The sequence below is a fragment of the Mirounga leonina genome, unplaced genomic scaffold, assembly GCF_011800145.1.
Source record: "Mirounga leonina isolate KUSES-001 unplaced genomic scaffold, KU_Mleo_1.0 Mir_493, whole genome shotgun sequence".
Classification (NCBI taxonomy): domain Eukaryota; kingdom Metazoa; phylum Chordata; class Mammalia; order Carnivora; family Phocidae; genus Mirounga; species Mirounga leonina.
The window spans coordinates 2,899,207-2,916,540 of NW_023270780.1; the positions used below are offsets into that span (position 1 = coordinate 2,899,207).

General features: G+C 44.8%; 1 protein-coding gene across 1 annotated transcript; it reads right to left on the reverse strand.

The window, feature by feature from the left end:
- Positions 1 to 153: 153 nt before the first annotated feature.
- On the reverse strand, positions 154 to 3,994 carry LOC118000373 (probable protein BRICK1). The gene is made up of 2 exons (XM_034990084.1): positions 3,977 to 3,994; positions 154 to 483 (listed from the first exon to the last, which is right to left on the reverse strand). The coding sequence occupies exons 1-2, from the start codon at positions 3,992 to 3,994 to the stop codon at positions 154 to 156; spliced, it is 348 nt and encodes a 115-aa protein (XP_034845975.1).
- Positions 3,995 to 17,334: the final 13,340 nt, after the last annotated feature.

The following is a 17,334-nucleotide window of genomic DNA, read 5'->3' on the forward strand; positions in this document are numbered from 1 at the left end:
ACAAAATGTTACTAAAAGATAAAATGCCTCATGTTGGTTCCAAGAGCTCCCCTGGACCTCTTCCCACACGCCACATCACACACCGACGTACACTGCAGAGCCCAAAGGCCACGCTTTTGAAAAAAGAAGAACAAGAACAAGCCCTGTTGCTCTTTAAGGAGAGAGGAAGGAGCTGAGGCTGCTGGGGCCTTTCCCACGTGGGCCTGTATTCCGTAAAGCAGCTTCCCAGCAGCAGCATTTTGAGTTCCAGGTGAGGGTCTCGCCTTTTGTCACCAGTGCTTCAATGTACTCTATTCTCCGTTCGAGGGCTGTCAATTTCTCGTTTAGGGTTGCAAGTCTCGAACGACAAGACATATCAAACGAGTTGAGAAAGTCCGTGTTTTTCTTGATGCTGCTGGTGATGACTTCAATGTATTCCCAGTTCGCCCAGTCCTGGTGAATCTCCTGCTGCACTGGATCCTCTTGACCCGCCACGGCTGCCACCTGACGAGGAGCCACTGCCTGATCATAACGTTTTCTTTTTTTTTAAAAGATTTTATTTATTTGACAGAGAGAAACACAGCAAAAGAGGGAACACAAGCAGGGGGAGTGGGAGAGGGAGAAGCAGGCTTCCCGCGGAGCAGGGAGCCCGATACGGGGCTCGATCCCAGGACCCTGAGATCACGACCTTAGCTGAGACCAAGAGTTGGTCACCCAACCAGCCTGTGCCACCCAGGTGCCCCTCTAATTTTTTTTTTAAGATTTTATTTATTTATTTGACAGAGAGAGACACAGCGAGAGAGGGAACACAAGCAGGGGGTGTGGGAGAGGGAGAAGCAGGCTTCCCGCCAAGCAGGGAGCCCGAGTTGGGACTCGATCCCAGGACCCTGGGATCATGACCTGAGCCGAAGGCAGACGCTTAACCGACTGAGCCACCCATGCGCCCCTGATCATAACATTTTCAACTGATCAAACATAACTTTGGTTTTGTGTATTTCTGTTTTAAGACACCTTATTCAATACGTATTGTTGATTCATTAACATTGAGCTTATGACCAAGAGCACTATGACTCATGCCTGAAAGGAGTTTATCTAATGCCTATTTTCTCTCTAGGGCACATGGAAGTTTTCTTGAGCTTGGGCACACTAGACAGCCCTTCAGCACAACAGTTGGGGGCCGTTTTAAACAGTGAAATCACCAACAGCACCAAAAAAATGTGAAAAACATGACACTTCATAGACCATGAGTAGGACGCTTGTTTGTAGGATCAGAGCTAAAAAAAGAAGGCAGAGCATTCCTTTGTTGGACCTCAGCTGGGAACAAACCTGTCCTGTGACTCAAATTGTTTGCTGCTTTGTACGTGTCTATGGATGACCACGAAAGTGTTAAAAGTATTGATTGGGAGGCTACAAGTAAGTTTTAGCGAGTAGGCGAGGTGACAAATATGGAACCCACAAATAATGAGAATGAGCTGTGTTTAGAGAGAGGCGCAGCTTCACAGCCGTATGACCTGTGCAGTGACACAGAGCTGCACTCAGGGTGTATATATGTAAACACACACACTTCAAGGCGCCTGGGTGGCTCAGATGGTTAAGCGTCTGCCTTCGGCTCAGGTCATGATCCCAGGGTCCTGGGATCGAGTCCCGCATTGGGCTCTGGGCTCCTTGGGAGCCTGCTTCTCCCTCTGCCTCTCTCTCTCTGTCTCTCATGAATAAATAAATAAAATCTTAAAAAACAAAACAAAACAAAAAAACACACACACTTCAGCATATGCTGACATTACATTCAGACACTATACCCTCAGCAGCCCTGCGGCCAAGCTGAAGGATATTTACATTTCAAATAATGATCATGATTGCCTTGTTGCTCTCCAAAAAGTTTGTACTGATTTTCACTCCTAGCAAGAATATTTGAGAATGTCTCTTTTCTCACAGCTTGCTAACTCTGTGAATTTCCAAACTTTAAAACATTTGCCAATCTGGTTGTTGCAGTTGTTTTAATTTGCATTTATGTAATCATGTGTGAAGTTGAACATGTTTATGTATTAGTCATTTTTCTTTTTTCCCTTTTGTGAATTGCCTACTGCTATCCTTTGTTCTAATACTATAGGTTGTTTGCCTTTAGTATTTCTTTATATAAATTAGTTAGCTCTTTGCTTGTTATATGAGTTATAAATATATTATCTCTGACTTATGAGTCTTTTGATTTTATTTGCAGCATTTTGGGGGGGGTACTTCTTAATCCCCTTCACCTATTTCTCTTGGCAACCACCGGTTTTTCTCTGTATTTATGAGCCTGTTTCTGTTTTATTTTGTTTGTTCATTTGTTTTTTTATTTAAATTTTTTTTTTTTAAGATTTTTATTTATTTATTTGACAGAGAGACACAGTGAGAGAGGGAATATAAGCAGGGGGAGTGGGAGAGGGAGAAGCAGGCTTCCTGCGGAGCAGGGAGCCCAATGTGGGGCTCGATCCTAGGACTCTGGGATCATGACCTGAGCTGAAGGCAGACGCTTAATGGCTGAGCCACCCAGGTGCCCCTTTTATTTAATTTTTAATTTATTTTAATTTATTTTTATTTTTAAAGATTTTATTTGTTTATTTGACAGAGAGAGACACAGCGAGAGAGGGAACACAAGCAGGGGGAATGGGAGAGGGAAAAGCAGTCTTCCCGCGGAGCAGGGAGCCCAATGTGGGGCTCGATCCCAGGACCCCGGGATCATGACCTGAGCCGAAGGCAGACGCTTAACGACTGAGCCACCCAGGCGCCCTATTTAACTTTTTAAGGATTTTATTTATTTATTTATTTATTTATTTATTTATTTATTTATTTATTTATTATTTTTTTAAAAGATTTTATTTATTTATTTGAGAGAGAGAATGAGAGACAGAGAGCATGAGAGGGAGGAGGGTCAGAGGGAGAAGCAGACTCCCTGCCAAACAGGGAGCCCGATGCGGGACTCGATCCCGGGACTCCAGGATCATGACCTGAGCTGAAGGCAGTCGCTTAACCAACTGAGCCACCCAGGCACCCAAAGATTTTATTTTTAATAATCTCTACAACCCTGAGATCAAGAATCGCATGCTCCACTGACTGAGCCAGCCAGGTGCCCCCATTTCTTTTGTTTTTCAGATTCCACATATAAGTGAAATCATGATATTCATCTTTATCTGTGTGACTTCTTTCTTTTTAATTTTAAAAAAGATTTTATTTTATTTTTTTTTAAAGATTTTATTTATTTATTTGAGAGAGAGAATGAGAGAGAGAGAGCACATGAGAGGGGGGAGGGGCAGAAGGAGAAGTAGACTCCCCGCCTAGCAGGGAGCCCGATATGGGACTCGATCCCGGGACTCCAGGATCATGACCTGAGCCGAAGGCAGTCGCTTAACCAACTGAGCCACCCAGGCGCCCCTAAAAAAGATTTTATTTTTAAGTAATCTCTACACCCAACATGGGGCTTGAACTTATACCCCTGAGATCAAGAGTTATATGCTCTACTGACTAAGCCAGCCAGGTGCCCCTGCTTTTAATTTTTTAATAAACAACTTAAGAATTATTTCAGATTTACCAAAAGGTTGCAAAAATAGTAGGTACCATAAAAGTAAGTGTTCCTATCTACCCTACACCCAGTTTTTCCTATTATTAACATCTTTTATTAGTATGGTAACTTTATCACAATTAATGAGCCAATAGTGCTATGTTATTATTAACTAAATTTCATGCTTCACTCAGATTTCCTTAGTGTTTTAGTCTCATATTCTGTTTCAGTTCCAGGACCCCATCCAGGATTCCACTTACTATTTATTCATAATGTCTACTTAGGCTCCTCTTGGCCATGACAGTTGTTTCCTGCTTTCTATCATTGTCATCCCACATCAATTCATGGCTAATGGGAGCAAAACCCTCTTGGAACCAGCCATGCCCAGGATACAGAATCAGCAAATAGCTGACTCTAGATCCCTATCTCTGCTCTCCCTACTGCTTCCAACCCCCTTACCCTGAGGCTCTCAGGCATTCCCACCTCCCCGTACATTCACTCCAGTGCCCTGTGCATTCCTCCTTTGCCCTCTGACTTCAACATATTGAAGGTAAGTCTTCCTTTGAAGTAAAAGGCTGCTTTCTAGCCTTCTTTGCCAGAGGCTGGGATCACCCCCACATATTCCCACAAGCTTGCTTTATTTGTTTGTGTGTGTGTTTATTTATCATCTTGGTTAGGGTAGCTGGCTGGTTTTTTTGGTAGCTAGTTTCTGGTACCATTCTAAGCGAGGAGTCTCTCCTTCAGATCCTGGAGAGACTGAGGACCACCACTAGCAGAGACAGGGAGGCTGAGAAGAAGAGTTGGTGTACCGGGGAAGTTAATGCCCCTGGCGTGTATGTGTCTGAAGTAAAGGTGATGCAGAAGCGCAGAAGTCCTAGAGAAAGCTAGAAATATAGATTTTGTACACTGACGAGAGGTCAGCAAGTAAAGGTGAGATGCACAAGCGCAGAAGTCTTAGAGAAAGCTAGAAATACATACAGATTTTGTACACTGACGAGAGGTCAGCATTTAAAATGGAGATGTGAGAGTTACCTGCTTTTGAAGGTGGCAGTAGAAGGCATGGGAATGAGGGAGAAGAGCTGAGGGCAGAGGAGAGAGCCTTGTCTACAGTTAAGACTGGGAGGGAGGGCCTGTGCTGGAGACAGGTGAGGGGCTGGAGCCCCTGGAGGAAAGAGTGTGGAAGACTCGGAAGCAGAGGAACAAGAGACATCCGGTAGAAGAAGCACTGAAAAGAGGTTTTCGGTTTCTGAGCTCAACTATAAAGGAGGGACAAGGGGACTCAGAACCACTGGGTATAAACTGACACAGGCAATGGCGAATAGAAAGGAAAGAGATAGGGTCGCAGCTGCAAGTGGCAAAGGGAAGGGGATATGGTTCTCCTATACATCTTTGAGGTCAGAAGGAAAGTAACTCAGAGAGTGAATTAGCGAAGATGATAGAGGGGAAAGGGAAATTGGTGGAAGTTGGGTTCCCTGCTTCACTAGGATGTAAGCTCACAAAGGCAAGGATTTCTATCAGTTTTGACTTCTGCCATATTCCAGGAGCCTAGAACAGTGCCTGGCACCTGGTAGGTCTTCAATAAACATTGCTGAAGGATTGAGAAGAATGGGAATTATTAAGTCTAGATACTAGGAAGAGAAACTGGGTTTATTTATCTATTTTTATTTATTATTATTTTTTTAAAGATTTTATTTATTTGACAGAGAGAGACACAGCAAGACAGGGAACACAAGCAGGGGGAGTGGGAGAGGGAGAAGCAGGCTTCCTACTGAGCAGGGAGCCCGATGTGGGGCTCAATCCCAGGACCCCGGGATCATGACCTGAGCCGAAGGCAGACGCCAAACGACTGAGCCACCCAGGCGCCCCTATTTATTTATTTTTAAAGATTTTATTTATATATTTGACAGAGAGAGAGCCACAAGCAGGGGGAGCTGCAGGCAGTGGGAGGAGGAGAACCAGGCTCCCCGAGGAGCAGGGAGCCCAATGCGGGACTCAATCCCAGGACCCCAGGATCACGACCCGAGCTGAAGACAGTCGCTTAACCAACTGAGCCACCCAGGCACCCCGAGAGACTGGCTTTAGAATGAAGGATAAATGAACACATGTATCTCTTCCTCTTAGACCATAGGGAAGATTGAGGAGCTGGGGGTAGATACCGAACTCATGCCTGAAGCCCTGGGCTGAAGGACATGGTACCCAATGAAGATGGACTGCAGGCTTGTCAAGGAACTAAGGGCAAAAATCTCTTCCTGCTTCCATCCAGGGCAGCCAAGAGCTGGCCTGGGACACCAGCTGGGCTCTTTCCCCATCCCTTTGCATTCCAGCTCAGTCCTGTGCACAATGAAGAAAGGGAACTGACAATGCAGTGACATGATTTAGGTTAATGAACCACTGGTCACCTGCCAAGTGGGTGGGAAGTTGTTTTTCTTTCTGCCCACTTTTGTAGAAAAAAAGTTTTTATGAATGATTCATCTTTTCTCATTATCCAGAGTACAAATTTGTGAGCTGATTACAAGAGATTAAAACCCAGGGAGAACAATATTCACCCCCACCTCCCCATCTACCCCCAATTTCTGGTGGATGGATATGTTCCCTATCTTGATTGCAGTGAGGATTTCATGGATATAAATATAGACATAGACATAGATATAGATATCTATATGTATCTCAAAACTATCAAATTGTACATTTACATTTATGCAGTTTACTGTATGTCAATTATACCCCAATAAAGCTGTTTAGAAAAAGGGAAACAGGAATCTCATGTAAAATATTTTTTAAAATTTTTAAAAATTTTATTGTGTTGTTAGTCACCATACAATACATCATTGGTTTTTGATGTGGTGATCCACGATCCATTGTTTTCATATAACACCCAGTGCTCCATGCAGTACGTGCCCTCCTTAATACCCATCACCGGGCTAACTAATTCCCCCTCCCCCCTAAAATATTTTTATAATCACAGAGTTAGGGTATTTAATTTGTGCATATATCAATTTATCGAATTTATCTTTGCAATCAAAGAGAAAATCATTTTGAAGGAAGATATTATTTTGGAGAAAAAAAAGGACAACGAGGGAGACAAGATACAAAGAGCGTCATTGCAGGAATCCCAGCCACACACCAGGATAAACTAACCATTTTCTGGGGTGTGGGTGGGGGAGGCAAAGAACTTAAGAGGAGAAAGTCTTCCATTAGCTGGGATGAGAATGTTGTGTTCTTTTTGTAATTCCTTATTTAGCTGGCTGACTCCTTGAGACCATGCTCTCCTTGTCCCCACCAATATACATAAAGCCCTCCTTTTTACAACCTAGAGAGAAAGGTGTTTTCTTCCAAAGGGAAGCCAGTTGCTCTGGCATTCTGCTGGTCCCAGGCTCTCATTTCATAGTCCTCCTGAGGCACTACAGAACTCGAGAGACGCAAGTACAGTTCACTGAATGGATGGATCAAGGACCTGGTTTCCCTGGCCCCAGGACTCAGTGATGATTGAAACTCTTGCTGAGGTCCATCCACTTTAAACTTTTCTGAAAAGGTTTTGGAAATTATGTCCACAGGAATCAAATTTAAGTGGCTAAGGATTTAAATTACTCCCAACTGGGGGCACCTGGGTGGCTCAGTCGGTTAAGCGGCTGACTTAGGCTCAGGTCAGGATCCTTGAATCAGTGGGGAGTCTGCTTCTCCCTCTCTCTCTGCCCCTCCCTCTGCTTGTGCTCTCTCTCTCTCAAACAAACAAACAAACAAACAAATAAATAAATAAAATCTTTAAAAAAATTATTCCCAATTGGTCTCTGCCATTGCATTGCAGTCTTAGGGCTTTTATGCCAAACAATATGCATGAAACAGTGCTGGGTGCTGTTCTTAATCCTAAAGAGGCAGGGTTGGTTCTTGATCTTGACTTGAAACTCAAAAAGGCTAGAGACTAAAATCCCTGGGGCAGGGCGCCTGGGTGGCTCAGTTGGTTAAGTGACTGCCTTCGGCTCAGGTCATGATCCTGGAGTCCTGGGATCGAGTCCCACATCGGGCTCCCTGCTCAGCGGAGAGTCTGCTTCTCCCTATGACCCTCCCCACTCTCATGCTCTATCTCATTCTCTCTCTCAAATAAATAAATAAAATCTTTAAAAAAAAAAATCCCTGGGGCAGAGGTGACAAATCAATAGTTGTGAGTTGGAACTGGTCTGTTTAATAGAGCGCATTCATAAGTAGGGAGGGTTAAAGTCAACTCATTTCCTGAACTAACAGGTCCCAAATTTACTAAAAATCTCCAAAGAATTTCAGGGGGACCATGGAGGCAAGGGTGCCAGTAATTGGCTTCTAATCCTTCAGGCTTTGCCTCAAAAGCCTCCTTCAGCCTTTTGGCTTCAAAAGCTCTCCAACCATTCTCCATACCTAGTTGCCATCATGATGCCCTCTCAAAATTCTCTTCATAGCACATTTCAGTATCTTATCAATTAATTTACCTGTTTAGTTTCTGTCTCTCCTACAGTGGAAGAGACTCTCCATGGGAGAAGGGATGTCACCTCCTGTGTTCACCCCTGTATCACTGCAATAATGCAGAATGATGGCTTCCCAAACATGGCCACATCCTTATCCTAGGACCCCCTAAATATGTTATTTCACAGGGCAAAAAGGACTTTGCAGATGTGATTAAGTTAGGGATGGGGACTCAAAGATGGGGAAAGTATCCTGGTCCAGGTGGGTCCTTCTGGATGTAATCACAAATGTCCTTCTAAGATGGAGGAAGGGGAATCAGTGTCAGTGAAGGAGATGTGACAACAGAAGAGGCAGTCAGAAAGTGGGAGAGAGACTTGAGGATGCTGCATTGCTGGCTTTGAAGATGGAGGAAGGGGCCATGAGCTAGGGAATGCAGGCAGCTTCTAGAAGCTGGAAAAGACAAGGACATAAATTCTCTCTGAGTGCCTCTAGAAGGAATGCAGCCCTGCCAATAGCTTGATTTTAGGATTTCTAATCTCCAGAACTGTAAGATGATAAATTATTTAAAGGCACTAAATTTGTGGTAATTGGTTATAGCAGCTGTAGAAAACTAATACATATGGTACCTGGTGCATAAACATATGTTTATTGACCAACTTCCTTATATCTGGGACCCCAGCCTATAATAAAAATAATACTGAGGCACCTGGCTAGCTCAGTTGGGGGCAACATTTGACTCTTGATCTTGGGGTTGTGAGTTCCAGCCCCACGTAGGGTGTAGAGATTACTTAACAATAAATAAACTTTTTCTATGTCTTCTCCCAGATCTCATCTACATAAATACACATTTAAAAAAAACTTTGTGGGCCTAGGTGCCTCAGTTGGTTAAGCATCTTCCTTTTGATTTCAGCTCAGTTCATGATCTCAAGGTCATGAGATTGAGCTCTGCACTGGGCTCTGCGCTTGGCGTGGAGCCTACTTAAGATTCTCTCTCCTTCTCCCTCTGCTGCACCTCCCCCACCTAAAATAAATAAATTAAAATAAAGTAATAAATAAAAATCTTTGTGATTGTAATGTGTGTGTGTAGACACATATATACGTAGTTTTCATTTTTCTGTTTAACATTATTTTATTGCATAAGTGTGTCAGTTTGGGTCCTTTGGGAGAAGAGATACTGAGACAAAATTAAGAATGTAAGGAGTTTATTAAGGGTAACACCTGTGAAAGAGGGATGATACAGGACGGGGCAAAGGAGAGCCTCCAGCACCATGCAAATCTGACAGTCTCAGCCTGCCCAGGACAGAGGCCTGGGGCAAAGACTGCCAGTATAGGAGTCCCATGTTGAGCAGAGATGGCCAGGTCCTAATACCCAATCATGCTCAGTCATTGGTGGGGGTTGCCAGGGAAGAGTGTGCTCTCACCTTGAACTAATAGTGAATCCTGAAGGTACTGCAGCTGGAAGAGGGGGGAGATGGGTATACTTCTGGCAGCTGAACAGAAGGCACTTTTTTTTTAATTTAAAGATTTTATTTATTTGACAGAGAGAGAGAGCACAAGCAGGGGGAACAGCAGAGGGAGAAGCAGGCTCCCTCTGTAGGGAGCCCGATGCGGAACTCGATCCCAAGACCCTGAGATCATGACCTGAGTTGAAGGCAGATGCTTACCCGACTGAGCCACCCAGGTCCCCCCCCCTTTTTTTTTTTTAAAGATTTCATTTATTTATTTTGAGAGAGAGAGAGAAAGTACTTTTTTTTTAAAGAGGTCACAGCACAAGTGGCGCTGATCCTTTTTTTTTTTAAGATTTTATTTATTTATTTGAGAGAGAGAGAACACCTGAGAGGGGATAGGGTCAGAGGACGAAGCAGACTCCCTGCCGAGCAGGGAGCCCGATGTGGGACTCGATCCAGGGACTCCAGGATCATGACCTGAGCTGAAGGCAGTCGCTTAACCAACTGAGCCATCCAGGCACCCGAGAAAATACTTTCTTGAAGAGAATCCAGCTGGGCACCTCCATGGCTGCTACAGCCCCCTCCCTCCCCGGTCCTTTGGCTTCACTTCTCCTACACATTTGATAAGTGTTCTGTGGGCCTCTCTTCCTGAGGAGGAACTCAGAGGGAGGTTAACAGAATAAACTACTGTCCCTGTTGCTGCCATTAGTCTCAGGGCTGCAACCAGTACTCTTTGCTTCCTCCCCGCTGCAAACCTCCCTTGCCCTCAGCCATTACATCTCCTGTTCTCCGTGGCGGACCCAGTGGTGTGGCCCAAACCCTGATTCCTGAGAACTCTGAGGTCCCTTTGCAGGTCAGGGTTGCTGCACCTTTTCGTTCATGGTCACAGCTACACAAGGAAGGACTGCGCGGTGCCCAGATAGGTCACCACACACTTTTTTACTGGGATGCTGGCAAGTTACTGGGACCTCCATCCTGCCCCAGCTTTGCAAGAGCAGTCCTATCTCCTCCCTGATCAGGGTCAATTACCCCTGACAGCACAGTAGCTCCTCACCGTGCCCGCTGCTCCCTGTGCACCCATAAGGAGCCCAGATGGCGGCGACGTATGGAGCCTAATGTGCCCCTGTGGGAAGAGCCTGCCCCTTTGTGGACTAGAAGCTCTGATCCTGCAGAGCCCCGCCCTGCAGGAACAGGAAGCACAGTCGCCCAGTGGGTCACTGAGAGTAATGGTAAGTGGGTGCTTTGGGCTGAAAGTCTGTGTCCTTCCAAAAGTCATATGCTAAAATCTTAATGCCCGATGTAATGACTTCAGGAGGTGGGGAGTTTGGGAGGTATTGAGGTCATGAGGGCAGAGCCTTTGTGACTGCAATTAATGTCCTTATAAGAAGGAGACCAAGTAAAATCCCCTCTTCTTTCTGCCATGTGGGAAAACACAGCCATCGGGCGCCTGTATGGCTGAGTCCTTAAGCGTCTGCCTTCGGCTCAGGTCATGGTCCCAGGGTCCTGGGATCAAGCCCCACATCGGGCTCCCTGCTCCTCGGGAAGCCTGCTTCTCCCTCTCCCACTCCTCCTGCTTGTGTTCCTGCTCTCGCTAACTCTCTCTCTCTGTCAAATAAATACATAAAATCTTAAAAAACAAAACAAAACAGAACAAAAAACTACAAGTGTTTATTGTTTATAAGCCACCCAGTTGGCTGTATTTTGTTATAGCAGCATGTCATGAGCTGAGTAGGACTGTGGGGCTACTCCTTTCCTGCTCCAGAACTGGCCGTCTTTTGTGTCACCTGGTATATGGGCCAGAGCAGTGTTTCTAGTGTGGAATGTTTTGCCTTCACAATGTGAAGAGCCTTCTCAAGTGCTGTGATTCCTTCTTTGTCCTAAGAGATGCAAGATGAAGCAATTTTTCTTTTACTTTGGAGGGGATGTCCTGGCATGTTCTTAAACACTGGACTCCTAAAAACTTCACTGTGGTTTTGAGGTAGTAGGCCCCAGAATCTTCGTAGGGATTATCTTTCACACTCTGGGGCATGTGTGTCTCCACATAAGCTTATTGAAGCTTATAGTATGCAAGCTACTCTTGCTTCTCCTGACTGATCAGCATGATGTCATCAGTAGATCAAAGGGATGTTCTGCAGGATGTTCCAACAGTCCAGATTGTTTCTGACTAGATGGGCTGAATCCATTGTAAACTGGACTTCAGTTAGGATTCTATATATTACCTGGCCCTCATAAGCTCTACTCAACAGGGGGGTGAGATGATGCTTTGGGTCTCCAGATATCAATGTCAACCCAGGTCCTGTGTCCAACAGTCCTCAAAATGCCTGGCCTGTTCTCCTCTCCTCTGTTTACAGTCACCTGAGCAAACAGTCATAAGTCCTCTTTGGAAAGACTGGGGAATTATTGTAGTATATACTTACCACCATATTGCCAGTCTTGGAGACCCGGCCACCTCTTTAACCGATGCACTTTAGGTCTGAAAACGGACTCAGGTTGCGGAACTAGATAAGGGATCAGGATTTTTTTTTACTGGGACTTCCATCCTTAGGTTCCTGCTTATCTATTTTTGCTTTCTTTCAATGACATATTTCCAGCAATACCTGTGCTTTGATTGCCCTTCTATTTGCCCCTAGGGATGCCACGTTCTATTAACCATCTCTACAACTCTGTGTCAAGCTCCCTGGGCTGTCACTCTGACCTTGCCAGTCATTAGGATAATTGTAACCCCCAGGCTTCGGGCAGTTAAATTTAAGTGCTGCCACTGGGCCGCTATTGCTTTGGAACCCTCCTTTATTTCTGTTGCTATAAAAGAGCCAAGTGGTGACATCTCCTCTTAGTAGCCCCCGCTTGGCTCACAGAAGAAAGCCACGCTGAGCTCTGTAGCGATGCTGGTCCTCCCTCACCAGCACATTCCTGACGGCCTTGGTAAATGGGTTCCTCCAGAAGTTCTACGGAACATCCTCTGGTAGTTTCTGGCTCTTATAATTGATTCTAGCATGTGCCCGCTTCACTGAGCCATGCAATCCTTTCTCCTCCCCGTTGCCATGGCGATCCAGGCAGATGAGCTTCACTCAGCAAAGGCTCCTCCATGTTTCTAGGAGTCACTAGGGTAGGTCCTTACCAGGAAGTTAAATTCTATCCCAAGAGAGTAGGCCCCAGTGAATAAACTGTCCCTTATCCAGTCTTGTATTTCAGCCCTTGATTAAGCACCAACCCCATCTTACCAGCACCTGCTGGTTAGTTCTTACGCAGCACATGCAGTGCTGGGGGTATAGTCCCTTTCTTCTCTCATCAGGACCAGCATGTCCTTGCTGGGCTATGCTGTAACTTAACCCTAAACAAGATCTTGGCAGTCAGGAGAGGACGTAGGGGCAGATTCTGGCAGTGGCGAGGACTCTGTAGTGTCTTTTCACGTGGAGGGAGTGCTCGATCTTCATAGGGAGGTGTGGGCCCCTTCTTAAGGCTCTGAGGGTTCAGAGGAGTGTGAGAGCCAAGAATTTGGGGGGCACCACTTCGATACCTCCATTCCATGTACCAGAGTCCTGGGTTTTCCCAACCAGGGCCCTGACCTTGATTACAGATCTGCCTCCTGGAACTCTGTTAAATCCCAAGTTTGGTCTTCAGCTTTTTTTGCTTTCTAGCTGCTACAGATAAGGGCCTCTTCGTAACCCATCAAAGAGGCTGTCTGGCCTTCACAGTTAATTTTCAATGTTTGGTAACTGCTCTGTTTTTCATTATCTCTTGGCAGGGCTCAATGCAACTTAATAACAGCCAGCCAATTCCATTGTCTCTGTATTCACTGCTACCTCTCTGTCTACCCCATATGCCTGAATTGTTACACTACAGGAATATTTTCCCACTTCACCATTAGTGAAAGCAACTGGGCCACCATCTTGTCTCAGACTATCTGTAGCCCACGTACTATCTGGGAGGGGTTCTTATTGTCAGCCAGGCAGTGAGTGATGCAGTTCCCAAACCCTATCTGATTGCCTGCTTTTTCAGACCACTCCTAGAACCAACTTGAGTCAATTCAGGTGGTCTGGGAAGCAGATGCTGGGGCAAAATTAGGAGTGCAAGAGGCTCAGTGGGTATTAATGCCTGTGAATGAAAAAGGGGAAAGAAGCAGGAAAGGGTACGGAAAGCTTTTCAGATAGGATACAAATCCGATACCCCTGAAAGGAAAGGATGTAGGAAACAAATTGGGCAAGGAGAACCTCAAGCCATGATGCAGATCCTTCCAAGCTCCAGTCAACCAAATGGAAAGCTCCAGAGCAGAGTGTCTGATAGAAGAGTCCAATAGTGGACAGAAATGGCCAAGCCCTAATCCCCATACCATGCCTTGTCCTAAACTAGGGGCTGCCCAGGGAGAGTGGGGCCTTACCTCTGACACTGTAACAGATCCCCAAAGTGATGTAGCTGGAGGCTGACAACTGTGTGCTGGTAGTTGAATGGCAGATTCTTCGTCAAAGGAAGATCTGAGCCATACAATCTCCATGGCTCCCACACAGGTATTTTGTCTCTGATTTCAGTGCTATATCCATATATCATCTTCCCTTTCTCTGTATTTGAGATATACATTAAAAAAAAAATTCACATCAGGAATCTAAACAAATCCGGCAATTGGTGGGACCCTGCTGAAATTTCTTGCCGTAACTGACTGGGAGAGAACTTGGGGCTTTGGGAATGTGTGTACAGATTTAGGCTGCCAAGCTTCTGCCTCCTTCACTGATGAGGAAAGGAAAGCAAGATGGGAGGGCGGAATCAGCTGTTGTTTGGGTGTGTGGAGGCAAGCTGGCTCAGAATGGCGTCTTAACAACTCAGAAAGAAAAATTATGCAGAAGGAATCTGTTCCTTTTAATTCCCCTTGGAATTGGAAATATGTAGCCTTCTTGCTCTTTTTTTTCCCTTTCCTTTTATTTTTTAAATTAAAAAAAAAATTAAACAAAAAAATTTTAAAGATTTTATTTATTTATTTGACAGAGAGAGAGAGAGACAGACATCGAGAGCAGGAGCACAAGCAGGGGGAGTGGGACAGGGAGAAGCAGGCTTCCAGCCGAGCAGGGAGCCCGATGTGGGGCTCGATTCCAGGATGTGGGGCTCAATCCCAGGATGTGGGGCTCGATCCCAGGACCCCAGGATCATGACCTGAGTGGAATGAGACGCTTAACCACTGAGCCACCGAGGCACCCCCTTTTTTTCCCCTTTTAAATGATACAGTATTTTGAATGTCTACTGGAGACTTTCGACATACTGGAATTCGGTTGCCCCAGTGGTAGAGGTGGGGCAGCTAGGAGGACAAATGGGTGAATGAGTGTAGGACGACAGGAGGAGCTTGGAGATGAGGCTCTCCCTTGTTAGGGAGTGACTCTGATTAGACCGAAAAGACCGAATTCTTTGTCCCAAACAGTTACCTTGTTATATATCAGACCTGGTTACACATACTCATGTTCCCAGCCCATGATAAGAAAGGGGCTGGAAGATAGAACAGGACTTTTTTTTCCTGAAGACGCTCAAAGGAAACAATGTAATTATGAAATCTGGGACCATTTTCTTAGTTTTTCCGAGGAAACGGAGTCCCAGAGATTTAGGAGACTTGACTAATATTATGGATTTCCCAGAAATAAGATGAGAATACAGATCTCTGACTCCTGACTCAGTGCTCTGCCTCAACGATGTCCGCGTATAAAATCTCTGTGGAAAGAGTGGAGCACATGGGTCTGAAAAATGAAATATCTTTGGGGAACTCTTGGAGATCCTGAACCCAAAGATTGGAAGAGTATATCAAGTGAGTATATAAAGTGACCCTTTCTTATTGTCTTCCCTAACAATACCCATAACAAAAATTTTACTCAACCAAGAAAAGCCCCAAGCATTAGTATGACAAGTTATTATTGCTCTTGAAGAGCAAAATACTTGTAAACAAAGCTCCAGAAAGAAATGATGAGCAGTGTGCAAAGGGACATCAGTGTGAGTGGTCCCTTTCTTTCTGCCTTTGCCACAACTCCAGTGTAGGGTGTGCCACCTCAACCAAGCCTTGCCATTGCATTTATCATATTGACCTAGCTTAACCCTCTTGAGTACTGCCTCGTTCTCATTCAAAAACCTTGAATAGTTCTCCATTACAAATAAAGCCCACATTCCTTATCCTGATATTCAAGACCTTGTATAATCTATCCCAGAATCTACCTCTCTAGTCTTATTTCCCACTATGCCCCTGTCTCTTTGATTAGCTTGTAGGGGCTCCTTCCAATTCCCACAACAAACATTATGCTTTCCTGCCCCAGGACCTTTGCACAATTTCTGACCCTCATTCCTCCCCTCCCTTCACCTACCTGTTTTCTGAACACTCAGGTTAGATACCACTCTCTTCTAGTTGAAAGAGAGGCTTTCCTGGCAGCATTTCATTTGAACCATTTATTTGGCACTTACCGTATTCTTCTGCAGGTTTGTAGATAATTCCAATAGTTCCAAACTGGTTTACAAGTCTCCAGCCCTCAGAATCACCCTTCTTTTTGGCAGGTTGTACAATGTGGTGAACTAGAGTGATCTGACTCAACTTCAACTCCTTACCTGGTCTTCCAATTTAAGTTCCAGAACACAGACTTTTCCTTTTCCTCTAGGTTCAGGCTTTGACTGCTTGCTCACACACTCTCTCTCCCTTATTTCTTGAATCTTGCTCACCCTTTTGGCTTATTCTCAAAATATAACCAAGTCTCTCCTCCCTAAAAACAAAATAAAACAAAAAACTTCCCCTTTTACCCTGTTTTTCTTTAAGCCAAGGTACCTTTTTCCTTCTCTTTTCTTGATATATACTTCTGTTGTTGCAGTCTGAGCTGAGGGTCTGCCCTCTGCTGAAACTTGCATCTGGAAGACCAACAAAAATTCAAAATGTCAAATTCCCATTTCTTCTCCTACTTCAACACCTCTCTTCCATGGACTTTTTTTTACCTACCTCTCTGAATCCTCCATCACTGACTTTTGTGTTTCTCCCATCTGTCCCATATTTCTCAAGGTTTGTTCTTTGGTCCTCTTTGCAAATTTGCATTATCTCTTAGGATGATTCTTAGATCTGTTTCTAGCCCTACTTCTCTTCTAAGCTTCAGTTCCTACCTTGTGTGTGTGTGTATGTCCCACCTACTTCTCCAACATGGCAAATTCCAAAGTTAATTTATTATGTTCTTCCTCTTCTGGGTCCTCCCCAATCCCTCTGTCTCCTGTCCTTTCAATCTCAGCCAATGGTGCCACCTTCTTCCAGTTATTTATCTTTATTTTATTTTTTTAAAAGATTTTATTGATTTATTTGACAGAGAGAGACACAGCGAGAGAGGGAACACAAGCAGGGGGAGTGGGAGAGGGAGAAGGAGAAGCAGGCTTCCCTTCGTCTGATGGGATGCGGGGCTCGATGTGGGGCTCGATGTGGGGCTCGATGTGGGGCTCGATGTGGGGCTCGATGCGGGGCTCGATGCGGGGCTCGATCCCAGGACTCTGGGATCATGACCTGAGCCGAAGGCAGACGCTTAACGACTGAGCCACCCAGGCGCCCCCAGTTATTTATCTTTAAGTTACTCTTCCTATGCAGTCTTCCCTGCTGCTCCTCAGGAATTGGCCACAGATTAACATGTAATAATTTCAGGAGAGGTGCTAGTGGTAGTGGTGATGGCCTGGGACACTCAGGAAAGAACAAAGGAAAGAATTGTAGGACAGGAATTTGGTTCCAAATTCACTTCTTAGTGAAAAATTTTCCAATTTACCTAGAACTTTCTCTTTTATACCATTTCACAAAAAGTCTAATTACCACTTGAATATATGTCAATGTAATTTATTCCTTCTTTCTGAATATTGTATTTGCTCTGCTTTCCTACCTTTGCCATATTTGTAAACTGGCCAATTTTTCCAAATTGTAACATTTCTTAAGGAGAAGGGACCATAAACTCTGGAAAA